A 25000-nucleotide genomic window follows, 5' to 3' on the forward strand; every position below is an offset into this window, starting at 1 on the left:
GGACAGCGGCACAGTAAGTTGGTGTGAACCCTTTCGATAGTTCTGTGACATCTATGAATCGCCTTCTATTCCCAGTGCCAGTATCAAAAAGGAGTTGCACACCTAAGTTTGGAGCATAATACATAGGTATGAAGAATGTCACTGTCTGGACTTCGAACCCGAAGAAATTTATATCCTTCATCCTTGGCATAAGTTGAATAGAGAAGGACACGTGAATCAGTCTCTTCCTGGGTTGAGGCAAGAGATTCAATTTGGAAGTATCCCATCTTCGCATCCAAAGTAGTGAACCACCTGGCTCCAGCATCCATTGACGATATAGCATCATGAGGGGATCGAACTGGATATGTAGGTCTGCGCACATAGCGGTTAAGTCTTGTAAGGTCCACACACAACTGCACACCACCCATCTTCTTTGCAATAGGGACCATCGGATGACATCATTCGGTGGAGTATTGAACATAACTAAATTGTGATTTATAACTGCTTTTATTATGGCAAATAGTTATGTTAGGGAGTTGATATACTGTGAACAATTATAGTAGCCTACATGTGTAATCTTTGTAATCATTCCCTTTTTTTATGTTAATTTATGGATATAGTTGTAATGAACATAGTAGCTGCTTCGAACTTTATAGATGACGTTTCATGTTATATCCCATTGAAAAGGATTGTTTGCCTTTGGAACACGTAGCGATACTTTTTGCAGATCTACTCTGAAGACATATGAGGTATTCCAAAGTGTCAAGTAATAAGTAGTTGAAAGGTGTAGGATAGATTAATTATTTTTGCATTTTAGAAGATCTTATATTTATAAATCTTTATATATGCTTTCTCATTCATGGAGATGTGTATATGCAGCATATGTTGGCTAGTACTAAGGAAATTATGATAGCTCTTCATATTTTACTGATTGAAGCTACTATATTTTTAAGTCAGATATTGATAAAGGATCATCTGAAACTGATCGATCTCCCAGTTATATGTTGTAAAATCAGACATCATTAATTACACAGAGTTTATTTTAGGGAATGTTGTGTTTTCAGGCTTGTCTCCCCAAGATTCAGTAAGTGGGGGAAGATTTAATCATATCTAAAGGACAAGTGTTTCTTGCACAGGGTCTTATTGTTCAATATAGGGGACTTTGATTTCAGAAAGCTCAAAAAATTGAATAAATAAAGTTTGTCGTGGAAGCTAGAGATGGGTATAGCAAGTACAAGGGATAATAAGCAAGCATTAGAGAATCACAATACTGTAGTAGCAAACTCGGTTGGAAAGGTAGACAATGAAAACAGCATGAGTGAGATTTGATAAAGTATTACCTAGAGAGGTCTGCACAGCAAGAGGCTTCTAAAATTAAAATGCGGACTTGAGTTTTCCGTGTTGGATCGTCCTATCCTGACATTTGTTACATTTATGTAAATGATATTTGTCAAGATTTTTAGTTTGGGACCAGAATTGTGATTACTTTATTACCATATCACCTTAATAAGATGTGTAGTGTATAAAACCTTTCAGTTCAAAGATTATGTAGGTCTTCAAATTATGAGGTTATACAAATTCCAACTTCTAATATTGAAAGCGGTTAATATGTGGGAAAGTAGAATTTTCTTTGTAGATATTATTGAGTAAATATTGAACATTAGTTGAATGTATCTTTTAATCATTTTGCCTTAATTGTGGGCTTTTTACTTTATCCTTGGGAAAACATGATAATTGTGGTCATTCTATTTTGAGAGAAAAGCCAGCGTACAGTAGCTGTCCAGCAGAAGTTTGTTTGTATCAAGTTAACAATATGACAGACAAAATCCTGAGACTTTGTGGTAACAAGGACAACTGTATGTAGAATATAAAGTGTTCCCAAGTTGAAATGAAGTTTTTGTATTTTAGAATGAAATTGTCAAGAGAAAATAGCTTATTATTAGTGACTTACTGAAACTTTTATCATTAAGCAAGAAATTTGAAGAGTGAGAGTAAAGTTCATATAGACTGTCGACGGGCTGCTTGTGAATCGTACAAAAAATATTGATGGGAGAAATTCATCAGTTCTTCCAGAGTTATCAGATAACAGTAGAAGAGGAGGTGAAGAAAGTAAGGTGGCCTTACAGAGAATGGATACTTGAGTAGGAGGTTGTTCATTAGGATATAATAAACTTTTGAAATCGGTTATCAACATTTAAACTTTTGCAAATAATGACCTTCATACAGATTGGAGAAGAAAGGTATTTTATTGCAAATTGGGACAAAAGACATACAGTACTGTATTTGTTATTCATTGGTCCAAAGGCTAAAAGGTTTTTCCCATTCTTCATAATTTTCTAATTCCTCTTCATTTCTGTTATTCACAACATGTTACAATACATTTCCGTCTGTTTATTACATATATCAGTATTTCATTCATTCATTATTATTATTATTATTATTATTATTATTATTATTATTATTATTATTATTATTATTATTATTACAAGATAGGCTACAACCCAAGTTGGAAAAGTTAGATGTTGTAAGCTCAAGGGCTCCAACAGTTTAGTCTCGTTGCAAGTACAGTAACTTCTTGATGTGTTCAAGTTTAAGATAAACTAAGATTCAAGATAGTATACTGTATACAACAGTATTGTTACTGTATACTGTATATTATTTATACAGCATAGTGATTAAGAAAACATCAAAAAGGCTTTTGTTTATAAACTTGGGCAGTGACTGAACACAACTACTCCTTTACCATGCTTTTTTCATGGAGATTATTAGTTTGAATGACCCAAAATTCACATTGCGTGACATAATTCAAAATGCAACCCTTGTGTTGATAGTCTATAATAGCTTTTAATAGAATTTGTCAATTTTTTAAAAAATATTTTTAGGGGTTGTACCGTGTAGATATCACATTATTAATATGAAACCTATTTGTCATGATAAAAGACCTTATATTCATCCCTGTCTATTCTTTCCAGATTCATTGGTGTTCTTGACATCTATGGGTTTGAGACCTTTGGAAGTAACAGTTTCGAGCAGTTTTGTATCAACTATGCTAATGAGAAGCTACAGCAACAGTTCAATCAGGTAAAAAAAGACACAGCTTTCATACTGATCAGTAATTTTGTTTTGAACAGGTGTTTTATTCAAGTTTATTTCCAAATTTGTTATGGCAAGAAAGGCATTTAGTTGCACTTCTTTCATTCCAAATGAAATAGAAAAAAAGAAAATAGAAATTTCATACTGCTGTTAACTACATCGTTCACGATTTTAACAGCCGTTCTAACTCCCTTGGTTTGGAGACCTTCCCCTTTGTAAGGGACTTGGCTTTGGATAGCTAGAAAATTACAAATTACTTTTAAAACTGGCTATTTTTGGAAAATTTTAATCTTAATATCCATTACCCAGACTTAGATTTCTGTTTTGTATTTGAATTATAGTTAAGTAAAACTTTATTACCCTCAATGTAGTTTTCATATCTTGGAATTTTTTTTTTCATTGTTGTGAAGTATTCTTAATTTGCTGAAGGTTCTAGTGATAATTCATATATTTTGTTAATCCAATATATTGCACTGTATTTTGCTTGAAATTATATATTAACCCTTTTACCCCCAAAGGACGTACTGGTACGTTTCACAAAAGCCATCCCTTTACCCCCATGGACGTACCGGTACGTCCTTGCAAAAAAATGCTATAAAAATTAGTTTTTCATATTTTTTGATAATTATTTGAGAAAATTCAGGCATTTTCCAAGAGAATGAGACCAACCTGACCTCTCTATGACAAAAATTAAGGCTGTTAGAGCAATTTAAATAAAATATACTGCAAAATGTGCTTGGAAAAAAATAACCCCCTGGGGGTTAAGGGTGGGAAATTTCCAAATACCCCGGGGGTAAAAGGGTTAACTTTCACAGCATGTGTTTAAACTGGAGCAGGAAGAATATGTGAAGGAGAAGATCGAGTGGGAATTCATTAACTTCTATGACAATCCACCTTGCATTGATCTCCTCGAAAGCAAGCTGGGCATACTCGTTCTTCTTGACGAGTCAAGTTTGCTGTTATGTCAACTCTCTTTTATGGTGAGATCTGATACTATATAATAATACTGAAATGAAGTAATAAGGATTTTCAGTGTCTATTGATACCTGATTTTATAGTTTATATATGAAATATCTGTTTTATTGTTAATGTTTTTGAAATACAGGTATTTTATTTTAATTATTCATTACTACTTATATCGTTTATTTATTTCCTTATTTCCTTTCCCCACTGGGCTGCTATTCCTTGTTGGAGCCCTTGCTCTTATAGCATCTTTCTTCTCCAACTAGGGTTGTAGCTTAGCTAATAATAATGATAATAATAATAATAATAATAATAATAATGACAATAATAATAATAATAATAATAATAATAATAATAATAATAATAATAATAATAATAATAGTTACTTTTCTCTCCAGATGCCATAATAATGATGATAATAATAATAGTAATAGTAATAGTAATAATAATAATAATAATAATAATATTAATAATAATAATAATAATAATAATAATAATAATAATAATGTTCCTTTCTCTCCAGATGCCCAAAGGGTCAGATCAATCTTGAGTTGAAAAGTTGTATGACAAGTGCAAAAAGTGGGACCATTTTAGCAAGCCAAGGCTTTCCAATTCAACCTTTGTTATCGCTCATTTTGCTAATAAAAGTAGGCTATGAATGTGCTGGATTTTTAGAGAAAAATAGGGACACGGTCTCTGAGGATTGTGTAAATATACTTAAAGTCTAGTCAGGTAAGACAAATTTATTATTATTTTTAACATAATATTGATGACTATTAATTATTTAATTAGTTTAATGTCTCCATGTGTTAGTAAATATTTGGTATTGGAAATTTAAATGTTGCTTGAAGTCCTATATAATGATGAGAATAATTTTAGATGTATCATTTATGTTGTAAGTTGCAGTTAATGAATTTTCCCTTAAACTTTACAGTATCCCTTAGGACGTTCCCTCTTTACTGAGAAAGCTAAAGGGGCTCAGACCAAAGTGAAAGTCATGCCAGCAGGTCCTGCCAAGTCGAAAGACATGAAGAAAAGTGTAAGTTTTCTGACAAAGAAAAATACATTCCAGTTCCATTACTTATTATTTTGAAATATTTGAGTCCATTCTTTGCTCATATTCTATTATTTTGTTTGAGATTTTGCTAGGTGGGTTTCATTATCAGTTGCAATTGAATTGCTAAACATTGATTTTCACAAAAATCTGTAATTTAGATTTTGAGGGATGAATTTAACTTCCCATGTTCATTAGTTTGAAATGTTAGTTTGCATTGAAACTTATGCATATGTTATAAAGAGCATTAAGATATATCAGTTTATGTAACCTTTGTTTAAGACAGTGTTTTATTAGTTTGCATCCAAGATAAGCTGCCATTGCTTCAACAAAATTATCAATGATTACAGTTTGGGTCTCAATTCCGCGATTCTCTCTGAGCCTCCTGATGGTGACGCTGAACAGTACAACTCCTCACTATGTGAGGTGCATCAAGCCTAAAGATGATAAGATGTCTTTTACCTTCGATCCAACGAGGGCCATCCAACAACTGAGAGCTTGTGGCGTCTTAGAAACTTAGAATTAGCGCTGCTGGAGACCCATCAAGGTGATGTACAGTACATTAATGATACTTCTGATCATCCTCTTTGTCTGCATCTTTCCCCACTTCTGATCTGAAATATCTATTTCATGTTGTAAAAGAAATGTAAATTCTTCTTCCTTTATTAGGCCTAAAAGACCGGACTTCCAATTAATATAATGCCCATTATAGAAAAAGGAATATGATTAAGCAAACATATATGGTACACAAAACAATACTCTATAAATGCAATAAAAATCATAAGAAACCCTGAGACTATAAAGTAGTATCACAGCTTCTTTAAGTTTTTGAACAATAACCTCAATAGTAATGCAAGGATGACCATTAAATAGTTTCTCGTTAGTTTAGTATTTCTGATTGTATGAATGCTCATTTTACAAAATGATTTTCACCAAAATTTAGTAATTTTTTTTTTTGCAAATTATTTATTATTATCATTATTATTATAATTATTATTATTATTATTATTTAGTATTATTAGCTAAGCTACAACCCTAGTTGGAAAGTAGGATGCTATGATCCCAAGTGCTCCTACAGGGAAAACTGGCTTAGTGAGAAAAGGAAAAGGGAAATACTCATAAATAAACTACAAGAGAAGTAATGAACAATTATAATAATATATTTTAAGAACAGTAAGAAAATTAAAATCGATTTTTCATATATAAACTATAAAAACTTCAAAAAGATCCTTGTGTCTATATTCCTGACAATTACGGTAATTTAAAGAAATACTGGCTTCCGCATATGGTAATTTTACCATATTGTTCTGGAGAGAGCTTAATCCGGAGTGTAATATCACAGATATAAACTACAATTCTCCCTTTCAGCTTAGACTTATTTTCTTTTATATGGTGACTGACTTCATGCATATCCTTATTTCCTATACCGACAGGATGAAGATCAATTCAAGTTTGGACTCACCAAAATCTTCTTCAGAGCAGGACAGGTTGCCTACATGGAGAAATTACGAACTGACCGACTCTGGTGTCATGATTCAGAAGAATGTTCGTATGTTTATTCATCGCAAACGTTACAGAACTGTGCGAAATGCAGCCATGACTATTCAGAGATACACCAGAGGTCTGGTGTCAAGAAGGTTTGTAGAAGGAATCTGTCTTTATAATTTGGTTTAAATGTCAGACGTGTCAATGTTTTATTTACTTTGTTTTTGATGATTTTTTTTATAGATGTACTGCACAGTAAAAGTTCTGTACTGCGAATTAGTACTGGTATATTGTATGCATGCAAAATAATTATTTTAAAACTGCTATTTAATGTAAATTAAAACTATCTTAATCTATTCATAGAATTTACAATTGAAATATCTGTAGATAATATAAAGTAAGGAAACTTAAGGCATAATCATTAAACTGAATCATAAATATAGGATAAATATAGCAGAACAGAAGAAAAATACAGTACTGTTATGCTAAATAATAGTATTAATAATTTATTGAAATCTACTTAGAATATGTCTAGTACACAAAGCCTTAAGAGTAACTGCCTTAAGTTGACAAAACTTATTGGAATACTGTATATAAGAACCAGAAGTTATGCCTTTGTTGAACCCACCTTTCCAAGCCATACAATAACTTCCATGTCAGGCATATACCATAACTGCTTTATAAGTCATCAAGAAAATCATTAAAGAAATTTCTAACCTTTATTACAGACGTGTCCACCTTATGCGTCAAACCGCAGCTGCCATCAAAATCCAAGCCTGTATGCGTGGATGGCTCAAGAAAGTTCGCTATCAACGTCTCAAATATACTATGATCAGGTTGCAGTCTTGTGCCCGTGGCAATTGGGCACGGCAACGCTTCGAGCACATGCCACGTATTAGAGCGGTAAGTATTTTATTGGATAAATGATAGATCGTATTTTTTTTTTTTTTTTTAGATATTTTCCCATATTTCTCTAATTTATATTACAAACTACCCTTATAAGTGCGGAGGTAAAATATTTTCCTTGTTAATTTTATGCCAAATGTGAGATACAACTAAACCAGGCCGTTTATTTTAGTTTTTTTTTTTTTTTACTTTACTGTACCTGTATATTTTTTTTTTATAATTTCAAGGAAAAGAAACCAAATTATTTTGATGCAGATTTGTTCAGCATTAATTTTGAAATAATTTTGGCATAAAAAATTTAGAAATACTTTTCAACCGATTATGATAGTTCAGTTCAGTGAATATTAAAAAAGAAATGGTAGAACTATTTTTTTTTTTTCATTTTACTATGGTTCTGAATTAATATAACAATCTTGTTGTGTCGTTCTTATATGCGGTAGAATATAGTTTGTTCAAAGGTTTAAAGGTTTCTCATGAATGACAGGCAAGTGACAGTGACATTGCCCTATCAAGCAGGACAATGCACTAGAGACTCAACATATTACATATAATCAGCACCCAAACCCCCTCTCCACCCAAGCTAGTATGAAGGAGGACCGGGCAATGGCTACTGGTGACTCTGCTTATAGACCTAAAGGCTCTCCCAAAACCCCCATCCTTAGCTCACAAGGATGGTGCGGTTGCAGCTACCAAAGGAACTAACGAGTTTCAGCGTGACTCAAACCCCAGTCTGGCGATCAACAGGCAATGGCTCTACCACCAGGCCACCACATATGTTAATTATGTAAAAGTTATTTCTTTTTAAAGAAATTACAAAGCCATTTCATTTATATAATTGCATCTAGGTGTCATCATTATTAATATTATGACAATACTAGCTAAGCTACAACCCTAGTTGGAAGAGCAGGATGCTAAAAGCCCAATTTATTGTAATAAGTGGGAAAAATAATTTCTGCAAGATTTTTAAGTGCTAAATAGAATATTTCAAAACATAATGGGATGACGATATCTGCGTTTGGACGACCTTTTGCCGATGGAACTGCTGAAACAATATAGCGTAGTATACATTGGCAATGAAGCCAACAGATTTTGTAGATTTGAGAATAAAGCCCTCAGAAGAATATTGGGAGAGTTAAACGGCAGGAAACGATTAGAAATGAAACTCTAAGACGGATTACTTGAGTGCCGTATGTGGATGAGATCATGGTGAGGGGTAGATGGAGATGATTTGGGCATACTCTTTGCACTCCCCAAGAGAGATTATAGTTCACCAAACTTTTAAACTGGGCTCCAAAAGGCATTAGAAGAGTTGGAATACCAAGGCCTACATGGCTGAGGACTATGAAGCGTAAAGTGGGAGATGATATATGGAGTAGTATTGATTTAAAAGCTCAAGATATAGACGACTGGAAAAATCTAACCGAGGCCCTTGGCGTCTATAGGCATAGGAGAGGAGGAGATGATGATAATGATGATGATGATGATGATATATTGAAGTACCAACCAAACTCGGCTGAGTCCTTCGTCATGCAAAGGGAAATGCTGAGAAAAAAAAGAGCTTTTTTTTCTTAACCTCCCAAAATTGGGGGAAGGGCCATGGTAGATAGATAAAAAGCTTAAGTTTTAGTGTTTGGGTTTTCACCTAATCTTTCATTTTTCGTTTCAGTGCATTATTATTCAGAGGCACGTGCGGAACACTTCAGGCTTGTTGTCAAAGGTTTTATCCTCACCTTGCAAGGCATGGTCAGGTGCTTCTTGGCTAGGAGGAGGAGGTTGAAGAAACTCAAGATAGAAGCCAAATCTATCGAGCATCAGAAGCAGCTGAATAAGGGATTGGAGAACAAGATTATCTCTCTACAACAGACACTCACAGAAATGGTTGGTTTTCACAATATTGAGCTTTTTTAATTGAGTCGACTATCATGTTTTTTTTTTTTTTTTTTTTTTTTTTTTTTATAATATTCATAGGATACTTCAGGTACACTTCATGAGGATACATGCATATACCAAGACAAATGAATCTATTACCTCTGTCTGTATTTCACACTGAACCACATAAATAGGGTAATGTTTCTCCCATGTGATATCAAACAAGACCTTTACTTTCAGTCTCATTTCGTTTTCCATTTTAGACTAATTTGTTTTCTTTTCATCTAAAATTTTTCATTTCTAATTTGCTGTCTCTTTATATTGCATTCCAAATTCAGTAACATTTCATCTAGGAAACTTTTTAAACATTATAGAAGCTGTTTGAGCAAAGATCTGGCAGTAATTTTAGTCTTATGGAAGCCTTCTAAACGTTACAGATGCAGTCTGAACAAAGAACTGGCAGTAATTCATCTATTTCCACATTCATGTTTTTACACATTTTCCTCCATTCTTTTATTCAATCTCACAGAAAATTCTTAGTCCCAAAATAGAAACTTACAAATACTAACTGGTTGACACTTTTCTTGTTTGTCCATTCTTTTGCATGAATTATTCGTTCTCCAATAAAAACACTTTTTTTTAATCACATTTATCCATAATAGTCTTAATATCTGCTTTCATTTTATTTCAACTATAATCAAGTGAGCATCCTACCAATAGCTTCTTTCCTTCAAAATTATTTATTTTATGGGACAACTATTCTACAGTAATATTCTGGCTGTCATCTCTATATATGTAAGCTATTTGGATATTTTCTCTCTTCAATTACATCTCCTTACCTTCGTCAACAGCAAATGACATAGGGCTGATAATTGATAGAAATCGGCATTTTTCTCAAATAGTTTCATTTTTAAATCTTATGAGATTAAAGTAACGATATCCAAATAAAGTCTTTCTGGTGACCTGCGTTCCTAATTCTCACCACCTGCTTGCCTTAGTACTTTGTCCCTTCTCATTTCTACATTATTATTATTATTATTATTATTATTATTATTATTATTATTATTATTATTATTATTATTATTATTATTATTATTATAAGTTAGTAAAAGAAAATTTGTTGGAATTGCAAGTGATGTGTGTGGCAAGAAGTTTGTTGGAGGCAGCATGAGGAAGGGCAGTGAATGGTGGAATGAAGGAGTGAAGGTAAAAGTGAAAGAGAAAAAGAGGGCTTTTGAGGAATGGCAGCAGAGTAATAGTGTAGAGAAGTATGAAAGATATAGAGAGAAAAATGTGGAAGTAAAGCACAAGGTAAGTGAAGCAAAGAGGGCAGCTGACCTGAGGTGGGGTCAGGGATTGGGTCATTCATATGAAGAGATTAAGAATTAGTTTTGGAAAGAAGTGAAGGGTGTAAGGAAGGCTGGTTCAAGAATTGAAGAGACAGTGAAAGATGGAAATGGAAGGTTGTTAAAAGCAGAGGAGGCAAGGAAAAGGTGGGCGGAATATTTTGAAAGTTTACTGAATGTTGAGGATAATAGGGAGGCAGATATAATTGCTGTTGCAGGTGTTGGTGATGAGAGAGAGAGAGAGAGAGAGAGAGAGAGAGAGAGAGAGAGAGAGAGAGAGAGAGAGAGAGAGAGAGAGAAAGAGAAAGAGAAAGAGAAAGAGAAAGAGGAGATCACTAGATGAAACGAGAGTAGGAAAAGCCTCTGGTATGGATGGTGTGAAAGCTGAAATGTTGAAGGAAGGTGGTGTGACTGTACTTGAATGGTTGGTGAGATTGTTTAATATATGTTTTGTGTTGTCAATGGTACCAGTAGATTGGGTTTGTGCATATATTGTACCACTATATAAGGGTAAGGGAGATGTGCATGAGTGTTGTAATTCAAGGGGTATTAGTTTGTTGAGTGTGGTGGGAAAAGTGTATGGTAGAGTAATGATTAATAGGATTAAGGATAAAACAGAGAATGCAATCTTAGAAGTACAGGGTGGTTTTAGAAGAGGAAGGGGTTGTATGAATCAGATTTTTACAGTTAGGCAGATATGCGAGAAATATTTAGCTAAAGGTAAGGAGGTGTATGCTGCGTTTATGGATCTGGAGAAAGCATATGATAGAGTCGATAGGGAAGCAATGTGGAATGTAATGAGCTTATATGGAGTTAGTGGAAGGTTGTTGCAAGCAATGAAAAGTTTCTACAAAGGTAGTAAAGCATGTGTTAGGATAGGAAATGGAGTGAGCGATTGGTTTCCGGTAAGAGAGGGGCTGAGACAGGGATGTGTGATGTCACCGTGGTTGTTTAACTTGTATGTTGATGGAGTGGTGAGAGAGGTGAATGCTTGAGTGCTTGGACTAGGATTGAAACTGGTAGACAAGAAAGACCATGAATGGGAGGTAAATCAGTTGTTGTTTGCGAATGATATTGTACTGGTTGCAGACGAGGAAGAGTAGCTTGGCCGATAGTGACAGAATTTGGAAGGGTGTGTGAGAGAAGGAAGTTGAGAGTTAATGTGGATAAGAGTAAGGTTATGAGATGTATGAGAAGGGAAGGTGGTGCGAAGTTGAAAGTCATGTTGAATTGGAGGAAGTACATTGGTATATGTATGTATGTAACTTTGCTTCTTATTTAGGTACTTTTCCTTTAGTTAATTCATTACAAAAACTACTTTTTCTTTGCCTTTCTTATGAGTTACAATGCCCAAAAGGCTATACACTACAGTACCAAACTTTAATCAATGAACTATCTACATGCACTCATTAACCTTGCACAAATCAACTTAATACAGACGCTGTATATCAAACCACGTAACTAGGACACATAGCACCTATGTTATACGATACAAGGCCTTCTCCTTAATCTTAGTTTATCTTCCATTCCAAACTCTACTTGACAATATTTCAGAATTTATTTCACATTTCATCCGGTGTTTCTTCATCTGCCACATACCGTACATTATTTGCATCTCTCTCTCTCTCTCTCTCTCTCTCTCTCTCTCTCTCTCTCTCTCTCTCTCTCTCTCTCTCTCTCTCTCTCTCTCTCAGAATGGACGAATCTTGCTCTCACTGCAAGCTCAAATATAATACTCTTAATGCTACTATGTCTGTCATTCCAATCATCATCCTGAAACATTCGACCTCTTATTTCTCAACTCATCTGCAATTGTATGGCGGTCTGCTTTTCTTTCGTTTATCGATTGCGTCCATTATAAAGTATTTATTCCCAAGGAGAGTTCTTCCATTCATTGGCTATTTCTTCTTATACCTAACTGCCTACACTGTTTTATTTACAAGATTACATTCTATTATTATTATTATTATTATTATTATTATTATTATTATTATTATTATTATTATTATTATTATTATTACTTGCTAACCTACGACCTTAGTTGGAAAAGCAGGATGTGATAAGCCCAGGGGCCCCAACAGGGAAAATAGTCCAGTGAGGAAAGGAAACAGGGAAAAATAGAATACTTTAAGAACAGTAACAACAATAAAATAAATATTTCTAATATAAACTATAAAAATTTTAACAAATCAAAACAAGAGGAAGAGAAATTAGATAGAATATAGTGCCCGAGTGTATCCTCAAGTAAGAGGAACTTGACCCAATATATGGTCTTTCAGACTTTATTTTTTCTTTACCAACACTCAACCAGTCCTTGTAAATTATTATCTGAACTCTCTCTCCTACTTCAAACATTAGACATTGAAACACCTACTCTCATTTATTCACGTGTATTCACATTATGCTCAGTGTCCACTTCCTTTCTCCCTAAAGTGAAATATGTCTGTCCAGTTCTTTGACCACATGACACATTCTCTAGCTAAGGTAGCCCCAGGAAATCTCTGCACCAGTACCTATCAAGAAACTATTTTACAATCTATTTGTTACTCGTGCAGTAATTCTGCCATCTCTTTCTTGCAATGCTTATAGGAATAAATCCATTTTTTACCATCCAAATGTACTTCACATCACCGTTTTCTTCATGTGTAGTATCTCGCACTTGCAGCCTATCTCAATATTGGTACTATAGCCATTATTATTATTATTATTATTATTATTATTATTATTATTATTATTATTATTATTATTATTATTAATTGCTAAGCTACAACCCTAGTTGGAAAAGCAGGATGCTATAAGCCCAGGGGCCCCAACAGAGAAAATAGCTCAGTGCGGAAAGGAAACAAGGGACAATAAAATCTTTCAACAACAGTAACAACATTAAAATAAATATTTTCTATATAAACTAAAAAAAATAACAAAACAAGAGGAAAAGAAATTAAACTAGTGTGCCAGAGTGTACCCTCAAGCGAGAGAACTCTTTTCAGATAAAAGGTAATTAACCCTGTTCTTGATAAACTTCTAGTATTTTTCTCATACTTTCGAAACACCTACCATTGTCTTCACTCTAAATATGTATAAGGGAGTCTGTCCATCTAATTGCTCGACATGCTAATTTAATAATTATCTCAACTCATTATCAGGTCTGCCTTTTTTTTTTTTTTTGCATTACTTTCATAATATAGGGACCTTTATCAAGCACTATATACTCTGTCCAGCGTTGTTAATTAAACGGTATATAACTCATACACAAATATTTTTTATGCTCTTGCAAATTGATAAATTACTAATGCTACCTCTCTACTAAATTTCAGTGTTACCTCGGTCTCTATCGTACACTAAACCACATTATTAACAAATACTGTATCTCTCTCTCATGTGATATTATACAAGACCTTACATTGTCTCCTTTCATTTTGGAATCAACATGACAATTATCTATAATGTTACTTGACACTTTTCTCTCTCTTCTATATTGCACTCCAAATTCAGTAAAAAAAATCTTCCATTTCCTTATATTTCCACACATCATATTTTACACTTTCTCATTCACTGTTTCCTTTAATCTCAAAGAAGATTTTTGGTCCCACACAAGAACTTCCAAATACTAAATGGTTCACACTTATTTCTGTCTCTCCATCCTTTCACATGAATTATTGGTTCTCCTATACAATATCTTTTTATCAAATTCATCTGAAATAGTCTTGATGTCTGCTTTCATTTATTTAAACCTTTTAGCCATGGTAAGTAGCTCTTTTAGAAAGAGGACACTCCAAAATCAAACCATTGTTCTCTAGTCTTGGGTAGGGCCATAGCCTCTGTACCATAGTCTTCCACTGTCTTGGGTCAGAGTTCTCTTGTTTGAGGATAAAATCGGACACACAATCCTATCTAATTTCTCTTCCACTGTTTTGTTAAATTGTTTTAGTTTATATAGGAAATATCTATTTTACTATTGTTACTGTTTTTAGAATATCTTATTTTTCCTAAGTTTCCTTTCCTCACTGGGCTATTTTCCCTTTTGGGGCCCCTGGGCTTATAGCATCCTGCTTTTCCAACTATGGTTGTAGCTTAACAAGTAATAATAATAATAATAATAATAATAATAATAATAATAATAATAATAATATAGTACTGTCATCTCAGGATGCCAGAAAACCTAAAATCAATCAATAGTTTCAAATATCAACTTTTGTGACCTCCCTTAACAGCACGTGACCCAGAGCCTATCACTAATATACTCCAACATTTTCCCCCCAAATAATTCTTGCTATATCTAGCGATATACTGAAGCAAGCTTGTTAAAGTCTAGCTTCTCAATGCCTATCTATCTGTTACCTGGGCACGTTGTCCTTTCCCTTACGTCGTATGCTCTATTAGTGTTATTCATGTACTTTTCCTTTTAGTTTATTATAAACAATAAATTTCCTTTACATTTCTTGAGAGCTACAAGGACTAGAATCAAATAAGCATTATACATTACAGTACCGAGTTTTATTCAATGCACTATCTACTTTCACTCATTAACCTTGCACAAATCAACTTAATATAGACAGTACGACAAAGTATATAAATAGCCCCTATGTAATGCTATGCCAGGCATTCCTTTCAGTCTTGCTTCATTTTCCATTCTAAACTCTACTTGAATTTCCTTTGAAATATGTTTTCATACACTTCCTAGTTTAATAACCTCTCTCTCTCTCTCTCTCTCTCTCTCTCTCTCTCTCTCTCTCTCTCTCTCTCTCTCTCTCTCTCTCTCTCTCTCTCTCTCAGGAGAATCTGACTCTTTATTTCATTTTCTTTTCTGTCATTCCATTCTTCCACATGAATCATTCTCCTTATTTCATTTCCTTTTCTGTCATTCCATTCTTCCACATGAATCATAACACTCTTATTCTTCACATTCTTCTGCAATTTTCCCTATGTCTGCATTCATCTCTCACTAGTGATTGATCCTTATCACCTTTACATACTACATTTATCAAGTATTTAATCACAGAGGGAGTTCTATCTCTGCCTGTTCTCTTCAATCAAGCAGCTGACTTCAATTAGTTCTCTTTTTTTAAATCACTTTCTTGCAGGGAACTTAACCATTCTGACCAAATTTACTCTTAAAACATACGTTCCTTCAGACTCAAGTTTCTCACATGACCACCATTCAACCTTTTCCTTTTCAATCACAACCATTCTGACCAAAGTTACTTTGAAACTGATGTTCCTTAAGATTTAAGTTTCTGACATGACCAACATTCAACCTTTCCCTTTTCAATCACCTGTTTGCAGAGGTCGATCTCCTACAAATATATTAAAACTCTTAATTCACCTCCCCTCCATTCTTCTCTATTCACGGCATCATCCAAATAGTGTTCTTCCTTCGTTTCATTTCCAGGCACCATCTCTGCATTTCAGGCAACTTCAACATTACTTCGTCCAAAAATTTTTGTAGTAAATAGAAATTGACACAGTTCTAGATACAACTAATAATAATCTTAAATCCTTCTGAAACATTTATCACCGACTTCACCCTAAATATAAGTACACTCTGGCACACTATTTTATCTTATTTCTCTTCCTCTTGTTTTGTTAGTTTTTTATAGTTTATATGAGATATTTGTTTTAAATTAATGTTACTGTTCTTAAGATATTTTATTTGTTTCCTTTCGTCACTGGGCTATTTTTTGTGCTGGAGCCCTTGGGCTCATAGCATCCTGCTAGGGTTGTAGCTTAGCAAGTTATGATGATGATAATAATAGATATAATAATAGGGTTCTGTTCCTCTTGTCTTCTCAGAGTAGGGTTCTAGTAGTTAATGATAAAGACTGCTTTCATTGCATTGTTTTTAGGATATAGGGACCCAAATATATTTGTTTGAAAATTAGATTAAATTTAATATCAACGCTTTACTAAATATTAGCATTCCCCAGTCTGTATTGTACACTAAACCACGTAAATACATATACTGTATCTCACTTGTGATACTATAGAAGACCTTACTTTTTCCATTATAGACTGTAGTTGACAATCATATAGAATTTTTAATTGGCAATTTACATTCCATTCCCAATGCAGTAAAATTGTTACTATTTCCAGAACCATATTTTGCACATCGTCGTTCAGTCACACCATAAACTTTTTTCACATGAATCATGGATTTTTCTATATATTTTACTCATCACATTCATGTGTAAAATAGGCTGGTTGTCTTGTTATTTAAAGCATAAACAATTATCTTTCTTTACTCTCTAATAAGTATATTTTTAAGCTTAATATATTTGTTATTTTTGAATTTTGTCATATTTGGATATTTTATTCTTATATTGTACAATGAATTTTTGAGTTGCCAAACAATTACATAATTCAATTGATCTCCTAAAATTTCGTGTCCATCTTTGCAATAAGTAATTTATCAGTTTCATTTGGCTAATAATTATGAATCTCATTTTATATGCTTTAAGTAAATGCATGTATAACTACTCTAGGCCATTTGTATATATGATTTCCAATTTGTAAGTTTCTTGTATGTATTGTGATAACTTTTCCAGGTCACTTGGCAAATTCCCATATTCTATGCATTAGTATAAGTATTCCAGGCGAATTGTCATATAGATGATTCCCTTTTTCTATGTCTCAAGTCTATGTACAACCTTTCAGAAATGGTTGGAATCCTGTTGCTGTCAATAGCAGAGCGGGGTACTGCATTGTTCCGTCCTCCGGCTTGTACTGGAAGAATCTGGAACCAGCTCTAGACCACCACCAGTGAGGGGGACCCTGGTACTAAAGGTCTGCAAAACCTTTCAGAAATGGTTGGAATCCTGTTGCTGTCAATAGCAGAGCGGGGTACTGCATTGTTCCGTCCTCCGGCTTGTACTGGAAGAATCTGGAACCAGTTCTAGACCACCACCACCAGTGAGGGGGACCCTGGTCGGTCATTCGTCCCTGGTACTAAAGGTCTGCAAAACCTTTCAGAAATGGTTGGAATCCTGTTGCTGTCAATAGCAGAGCGGGGTACTGCATTGTTCCGTCCTCCGGCTTGTACTGGAAGAATCTGGAACCAGTTCTAGACCACCACCACCAGTGAGGGGGACCCTGGTCGGTCATTCGTCCCTGGTACTAAAGGTCTGCAAACCTGGTACTAAAGGTCTGCAAACCTATCTTTAAAAATTCAAACACTAAATAGCTAAAGGCAACTCAAGAGGCTAAAATTGACAATTCATTAAACTCTTAAACCTTTCTATGCTGTATCTGTGAGAAACCTTCAAATGAAATAAAAACCTGTTAATCAATACTTTTATTCTTTGAAAAACCTGTTAATCAATACTTTTATTCTTTGAAACACCCCTTTTTGTAATGAAACTTTAAAAAAGCATTTTTTTCTTTTATTTTTTCACACTGAAAAAGACTTGAACATGGGAATTACAGGCAAAAAGTGGAATACAGATTTAGGGCAAATAAATTATTAAAGATAAACACTTCAAACACGGAAATACAAAGTTGACAGGCAAAAAAAAAATTATGACTTTTAAAGGGAAGAGTTGAACTAAAATAAACAAACTTGTCATGAACTACTTGTCATGAACTACACAAAGTTGTCAGGCCATGAACTACACAAAGTTGTCAGGCCATGAACTACACAAAGTTGTCAGGCCATTTCTATACAATATGAAAAACTAAACTGCCAGAAAACAGCCCAAGCAAAAAAAAAAAAAAAAAAAAAAAAAAAAAAAAAAATTAAAATTCATAATTTCTTTATATATTTGAAACATATTTACGAAGAGTGTCCAGAAACTGCGTTATATAAGCCCTGGATTACCGGCTGAGTTTTTTATGGGGGGGGGGGGGCGGCGGCGCTGCTCCTCTTGATGGCTCACAGGACTGCCACTCTCTCCTCTTGATGGCTCGCAGGACTGCCACTCTCTCCCTCTTGATGGCTCACAGGACTGCCACACTCTCCTCTTGATGGCTCACAGGACTGCCAATCTCTCCTCTTGATGGCTCACAGAACTGGATCGCTCCTCTTGATGGCTCACAGGATTGCCACTCTCTCCTCTTGATGGCTCACAGGACTGCCACTCTCTCCCTCTTGATGGCTCACAGGACTTCCAATCTCTCCTCTTGATGGCTCACAAGACTGCCAATCTCTCCTCTTGATGGCTCACAGAACTGGATCGCTCCTCTTGATGGCTCACAGGACTAGCACTTGCCTCTTGATGGCTCACAGGACTAGCACTTGCCTCTTGATGGCTCACAGGACTGCCACTCTCTCCTCTTGATGGCTCACAGGACTGCCACTCTCTCCTCTTGATGGCTCACAGGACTGCCACTCTCTCCTCTTGATGGCTCACAGAACTGGATCGCTCCTCTTGATGGCTCACAGGACTAGCACTTGCCTCTTGATGGCTCACAGGACTGCCACTCTCTCCTCTCGATAGCTCACTGAACTGGATCGCTCCTCTTGATGGCTCACAGGACTGCCACTCTCTCCCTCTTGATGGCTCACAGGACTGCCACTCTCTCCCTCTTGATGGCTCACAGGACTGCCACTCTCTCCTCTTGATGGCTCACAGGACTGCCAATCTCTCCTCTTGATGGCTCACAGAACTGGATCGCTCCTCTTGATGGCTCACAGGATTGCCACTCTCTCCTCTTGATGGCTCACAGGACTGCCACTCTCTCCCTCTTGATGGCTCACAGGACTTCCAATCTCTCCTCTTGATGGCTCACAAGACTGCCAATCTCTCCTCTTGATGGCTCACAGAACTGGATCGCTCCTCTTGATGGCTCACAGGACTAGCACTTGCCTCTTGATGGCTCACAGGACTGCCACTCTCTCCTCTTGATGGCTCACAGGACTGCCACTCTCTCCTCTTGATGGCTCACAGGACTGCCAATCTCTCCTCTTGATGGCTCACAGAACTGGATCGCTCCTCTTGATGGCTCACAGGACTAGCACTTGCCTCTTGATGGCTCACAGGACTGCCACTCTCTCCTCTTGATAGCTCACTGAACTGGATCGCTCCTCTTGATGGCTCACAGGACTGCCACTCTCTCCTCTTGATGGCTCACAGCACTGCCAATCTCTCCTCTTGATGGCTCACAGAACTGGATCGCTCCTCTTGATGGCTCACAGGACTAGCACTTGCCTCTTGATGGCTCACAGGACGGGCGCGCACACTGCTATCGTAGCTCATTCCTGTGAATAATAAAATCTGAATTAGTATTGTCGTATATTTCATGTGTAACATGTTTTACATGAAACGACTGATGAAATTTTACTAGAGGCTAGACAAAATACCCCTTCTTTCTCCGTTGAATTCACTGACACGTCATGACCATAGCTACGAAATATGAAATTAAAGACAAGTCCACATTGGTGATATCGACGGACTCAAGTCCGTCCATGTCACTCATTTGGACTTTGGTACTAACCAATCAAGTCTTCATTTTCCTTTTCGTGGCTATAATTATTTAGTTATACAATGTATATGAAATAACACTAAGCAAAAATTTTAACGCTAACTCTCAGACAATATACCATGATCAGTTAGGTAAATTCTGAGAGCTTCAAGTCAATTATTTCCATAAAATTAACCCTCATCAGTATGTCAAATTCTGAGAGCTTTGAGTCAATTATTTCCATAAAATTAAACCCTGATCAGTATGTCAAATTCTGAGAGCTTTGAGTCAAACAATTATTTCCTTAAAATAGATATAAAACAATTGTGAAAGATAAAAAATGGTATTATCGTTGAAATTGAATAAGGGACAAATCACCACATATAAAAACCAACAATAAAACATATGAAGAATGAGAATCAATGGAAGATCAACATATAAATTTTTACTTAAATGAAAGAAAAAAAATACTGCCATTAAGAAAATAAATTTAGATAAGGGACTTAGAAGAGTGCAGAGAGGAGAGAACAAAATATGGATATGAATATAGAGGTGAAATGAAAAGACATTGGACATGAAGAGAGAGGGGGGCAACAAAATATTGGACCTAGAGAGAGACAAATACAAACAAATATGGCAATAAACATACTGCTTTTTGAGGGAAATTGTCAAGTTTTCAAATTGCTTCTTGAGAAGAAACGCTTGAGAGAATGAAAACCTATTTTTAAATGGAGGGATAGAAAGTAAAAAACCTATTTGGATCCGAGAGAGAGAGAGAGAGAGAGAGAGAGAGAGAGAGAGAGAGAGAGACAGATTCCCCTTCCAAACTACTGTCAAACATTACCAATAAGTAAGTTATTTTATATTCGTAATTTCAAAAACAAGAGAAGCAACTTTTCAGACATACTACAAAGAGCTAAGCAGTTTGAAGAGAGTACGTTCCTATCCCTATATAAAATCATAACCTATAATGACCCTACTGTCAAAATCATATTAATGACCCTGCCCTAAAAAACCTTAAAATTACCACAGCCTTTGAAATCAACATCGAATTACCCTGACCTCAAAATCAATACAAAATTACCCTGCCCTCAATATGAACAGAATTAATTAGCCTTGCCAATCCTGATTGACTGACATGAGGGATTATTAATTCAAAATGCCCATCGCCTATATGATTCTAATAAAAAAAAAAATAATGAATAAACAATTGTTTCGAATCCCAACAACAATAAAGGAACAAAATTCGCATATAACTACCATCCAAAAGTATACCAGCATTAAAATTGTGTTTTTTAAGGTACCGGAATCGAAGACACTGTGGAATTTCATAAACAGAACGTAAGGATTGAGATACACAGGGTCATCCAGAGAGGCAAGTCAAAGAATATAGTTAACTCGATTAACCTTTCTTAGGAAATCCGTGCATTGTTTGAGGCGCTAATACCAAAAGGCTTTGAATGCTAGGTAGTGAAGGCATTCACTTTGAGCTAATAGAAATCCCATGATAATTACAAGAGTTCACATTGAAACAATGCAGGAGTATCGTAAGCGTGGCTACAATTACCAATAACAAGTGGCCATCTTGATAAATATCACGATACAAAATCGAGATGATAAATGACAAGGCACAAACCACCATTGTAAAGACAGGATTCCCTGAGAGAGAGAGAGAGAGAGAGAGAGAGAGAGAGAGAGAGAGAGAGAGAGAGAGAGAGAGAGAGATTCAAGGGTGACTTTCAGTACACACCTGCCAAATATTCAAAAGTTCAAACTTGTAGCGAATGTTTTTATGTTGAAAAGTCTGACAAGTCTTTCTATGGTTTATATATGAAATATCTGTTTTAATGTTGTTATTGTTTTTAAAGAAATTTAATTTCAATTGTTCAATACTTCTCATATCGTTTATTTATTTCCTTATTTCCTTTCCTCACTGGACTGTTTTTCCCTGTTGAAGCACATGTGCTTATAGCATCTTGCTTTTCCAACTAGTGTTTTAGCTCAGCTAGTAATAATAATAATATTATAATAATAATAATAATAATAATAATAATAATAATAATAATAACAGTGCAAAGATCTGTAACCAATGCCTACAGTACACCGCTTGAGTTCCAATGACAGCAGTAATTTTTGTATCCCCAATAGCAGTAGTGATTCTGTAAAAGTAGTTCATAACTAAAACCAACAGAGAGAGAGAGAGAGAGAGAGAGAGAGAGAGAGAGAGAGAGAGAGAGAGAGAGAGAGAGAGAGATCTACATTAAATGCTTGAAAGCCCTTCGATTTTCAGTATCAAAGTCTAAACGTACATAACATTTCGTTTAGTAAAATTTATGCATAAACTGGAGTCATAACCATCTAGTATTTTGCTGTGAATATATAAAATAATTGACTAATATAAAATGCTAATTATATCTTTTGACAGAGAGCCGGCAGAAATCCTGGTTTGGACTAGTTTTCTGTTTCGCCAAAAGGTAGTGCGAGGGAAGAGGTCAGTTCAAGCTAGAAGGGGACAAGAGACACAAGCAGAAGAGAAGGAATCCTGCTTGGAACTTGCCAGTAACCTTAAGGAGTGTTTGGGTGTTGATTTGTGGTCAGTGTATCCTATATACATCTAGATTTGATAGTTAAAAATACCCGATTGTGAACTGACAGTAGATAATCTAACATTCCTTTGAGTTGTATGAGTATTTTATAATTAGTTTTGCTTTATTCACATTGTAACCAAAATCTGTATGAAGGGATATTTATTTCTATTTACATTTAAAACTGTAAAGAAATCGATGAATATATTAATTGAAATGGTTTATTGTGTTTTGCAACCTTACTGGCTGTCTAATCAAAGCTGTTCTAAAACTAATATTGAAATTTTAGATTTCCTTATAACACGACGAACTTTATCAATATATCATAACTAAAAACTGATTAGAGAAAACTTTTATATGTTTTTTAAACATTTGGTTTTATTTAACTCATAAATTTCTCCATTGTGTTAGAAAAATACAAATGAAACTGGTGGTATTAGGAAATGAGAAACAAAATATGTTACCCAAAATGTCAATAGTAGAAAAGTAACTGCAATTTTTCAAAGTAGAAAAGTAACTGCAAATTTCCAAAGTAGAAGAGTAATTGCAAACTTTTAGCAAATTTTCAAAGTAGAAAAGTGTGTGACAAATGTGTAACTACAAACTTTCAAAGTGGAAAAATGTGTAACTACAATCTTTCAAAGTAGAAAAATGTGTAACTACAATCTTTCAAAGTAGAAAAATGTATAACTACAAAACTATGAATAACCACAAAACTCTTGAAAAGTAAACCTTAACACTAAATATGATTAAAAATGTAATGGCTGGTAAATGGAGAAAATTCCTAAAATCGAGACAATTTTGATTATAGCAAAATTAAATGTACCTAAACAAATTTCTAATTTCGAAGAGTAAAATAACATACACGTACACTGGTATTTATTTCAGAGAAATGTATTGGTCTGTGTACCCAAACGCTTTGACTTCTATAACTAATAAAGATTTTCGTGTCAGGGAACCGACAGGAATTCAAGAGTGGACTACATTTTGGACAAGCTGAAAGGGGCGAAGGGGGGGGGGGGTTTAGTCAGAAGGTTGTAAGGTAGTCAGGTAGTCAGGTAGTAAGGTTGAAAGGTAGTAAGGTTGAAAGGTAGTAAGGTTGAAAGGTAGTAGGGTAGTAAGGTTGAAAGGTTGTAAGGTTGTAAGGTTGTAAGGTAGTAAGGTTGTAAGGTAGTAAGTTAGTAAGGTTGTAAGGTAGTAAGTCAGTCAGTCAGGGATTGTAAGTCCCTGAGGAAACAGGTAGCTAAGAGAACACTAGTGAGAGGTCTGCTAGTGCTTTTCGAGAATTTTACTTGTGTCCATTGTATTTTTTTTATTAGAAATTACCATAAAAATATAAAAAAAAGTCGTCCTGCATATAATGGATAATATAAACAGTGTATTTTCCTTCGTGTGCCAAAAATAGGGAGAAGTGAACTTGAACTATGAGAAACTACAGGAGAAATCTTAAGTCATGAAGTAATAATAAAAATAGGGGGAAATTATCAAGCAATGGGGTGTCTTCCACTTAGGAATAGAAATTTTTATCATATTTTTAAGCGATTTTTCAATAAGCTCATTACAACATGTCCATTTCTACTCGCGAAAAAACAAAAACAAAAAATACATTTACAGGCCCAATGAATCGGCTTAATTCCTGCAGATTATGCCGTAATAAATCTATGAGACAAAAAATATATTAGATCTTGATAAAAATTTTAGAAATGAAAAACCTATAATAAGTCATTTAAATATTACCTATTAAACCTCTGCTGCTTACAACATTGTTGATAAATATTTTAGAAATGAAAAAATTCATAATAAATCATGTTCAAATATCACCTATTAAACCTCTGCTGCTTACAACATTAAAACCTTAAAAACAGAAAAAAAAAAAACTCAAAATCTGATAAAGTTTTCTGACCAAAACATCCACAAAATACATTTTGAACAGTTCAAATAGTGCCAAACTCACTGCACTAGGAAATATATTAACGTGAAGTGTGCACATTGAAAACCATGAGGCAATTTTTTATGACTTATACGAAATCTTACTAAAATCAAGGACAATGAAAATCCTCTTTCAATAAACAGACAGAAACTCGATCCTACTACACCAACATACAAAACTATGCAATTTAGTCACCTGGTGGAGTCAATAATGTCACAACCGAAAATTCAGGCTACACTTTGTCTTGTCTTGCAAGGCTTAAAAAAATGCTACATATATAAAGTGAACTATAGACTACAATGGGAAAAGAATGACCCTGCATATCACATCTTGAAATAGACCTCAATATAAGAGGATCTATAGACATTATATTTTTGTACAGCTGGAATTTTTCTAT

General features: G+C 34.7%; 1 protein-coding gene and 1 long non-coding RNA gene across 2 annotated transcripts in view; one reads left to right on the forward strand and one right to left on the reverse strand.

Annotated features, from left to right (window-relative positions):
• Positions 1–2950: 2950 nt before the first annotated feature.
• LOC137621221 (unconventional myosin-Va) lies at positions 2951–17775 on the forward strand. Its single transcript, XM_068351622.1, has 9 exons — positions 2951–3060; positions 3888–4052; positions 4559–4767; positions 4970–5074; positions 5440–5636; positions 6523–6726; positions 7303–7477; positions 9147–9358; positions 17347–17775. Exons 6-8 carry the CDS (start codon positions 6524–6526, stop codon positions 9255–9257), a joined length of 489 nt encoding a protein of 162 aa, XP_068207723.1. The 5' UTR covers positions 2951–3060; positions 3888–4052; positions 4559–4767; positions 4970–5074; positions 5440–5636; position 6523; the 3' UTR covers positions 9258–9358; positions 17347–17775.
• An 806-nt stretch (positions 17776–18581) lies between these two features.
• LOC137621222 (uncharacterized) overlaps positions 18582–25000 on the reverse strand; it is a 20734-nt gene continuing 14315 nt past the window's right edge. Inside the window, exon 4 of the long non-coding RNA XR_011040180.1 lies at positions 18582–19885. This is a non-coding gene — a long non-coding RNA (uncharacterized lncRNA). The remainder of the gene's footprint in view (positions 19886–25000) is intronic.

The sequence above is a fragment of the Palaemon carinicauda genome, chromosome 27, assembly GCF_036898095.1.
Source record: "Palaemon carinicauda isolate YSFRI2023 chromosome 27, ASM3689809v2, whole genome shotgun sequence".
NCBI classification, from domain to species: Eukaryota; Metazoa; Arthropoda; class Malacostraca; order Decapoda; family Palaemonidae; genus Palaemon; species Palaemon carinicauda.

Coding starts and splice junctions, on each gene's coding strand:
- LOC137621221 (XM_068351622.1), top strand. CDS start 6,524: ATGAAGATCAATTCAAGTTTGGACTCACCAAAATCTTCTTCAGAGCAG. Junction 6,727..7,302: donor AGAGGTCTGGTGTCAAGAAG/GTTTGTAGAAGG, acceptor CCTTTATTACAG/ACGTGTCCACCTTATGCGTC. Junction 7,478..9,146: donor ACATGCCACGTATTAGAGCG/GTAAGTATTTTA, acceptor TTTTCGTTTCAG/TGCATTATTATTCAGAGGCA.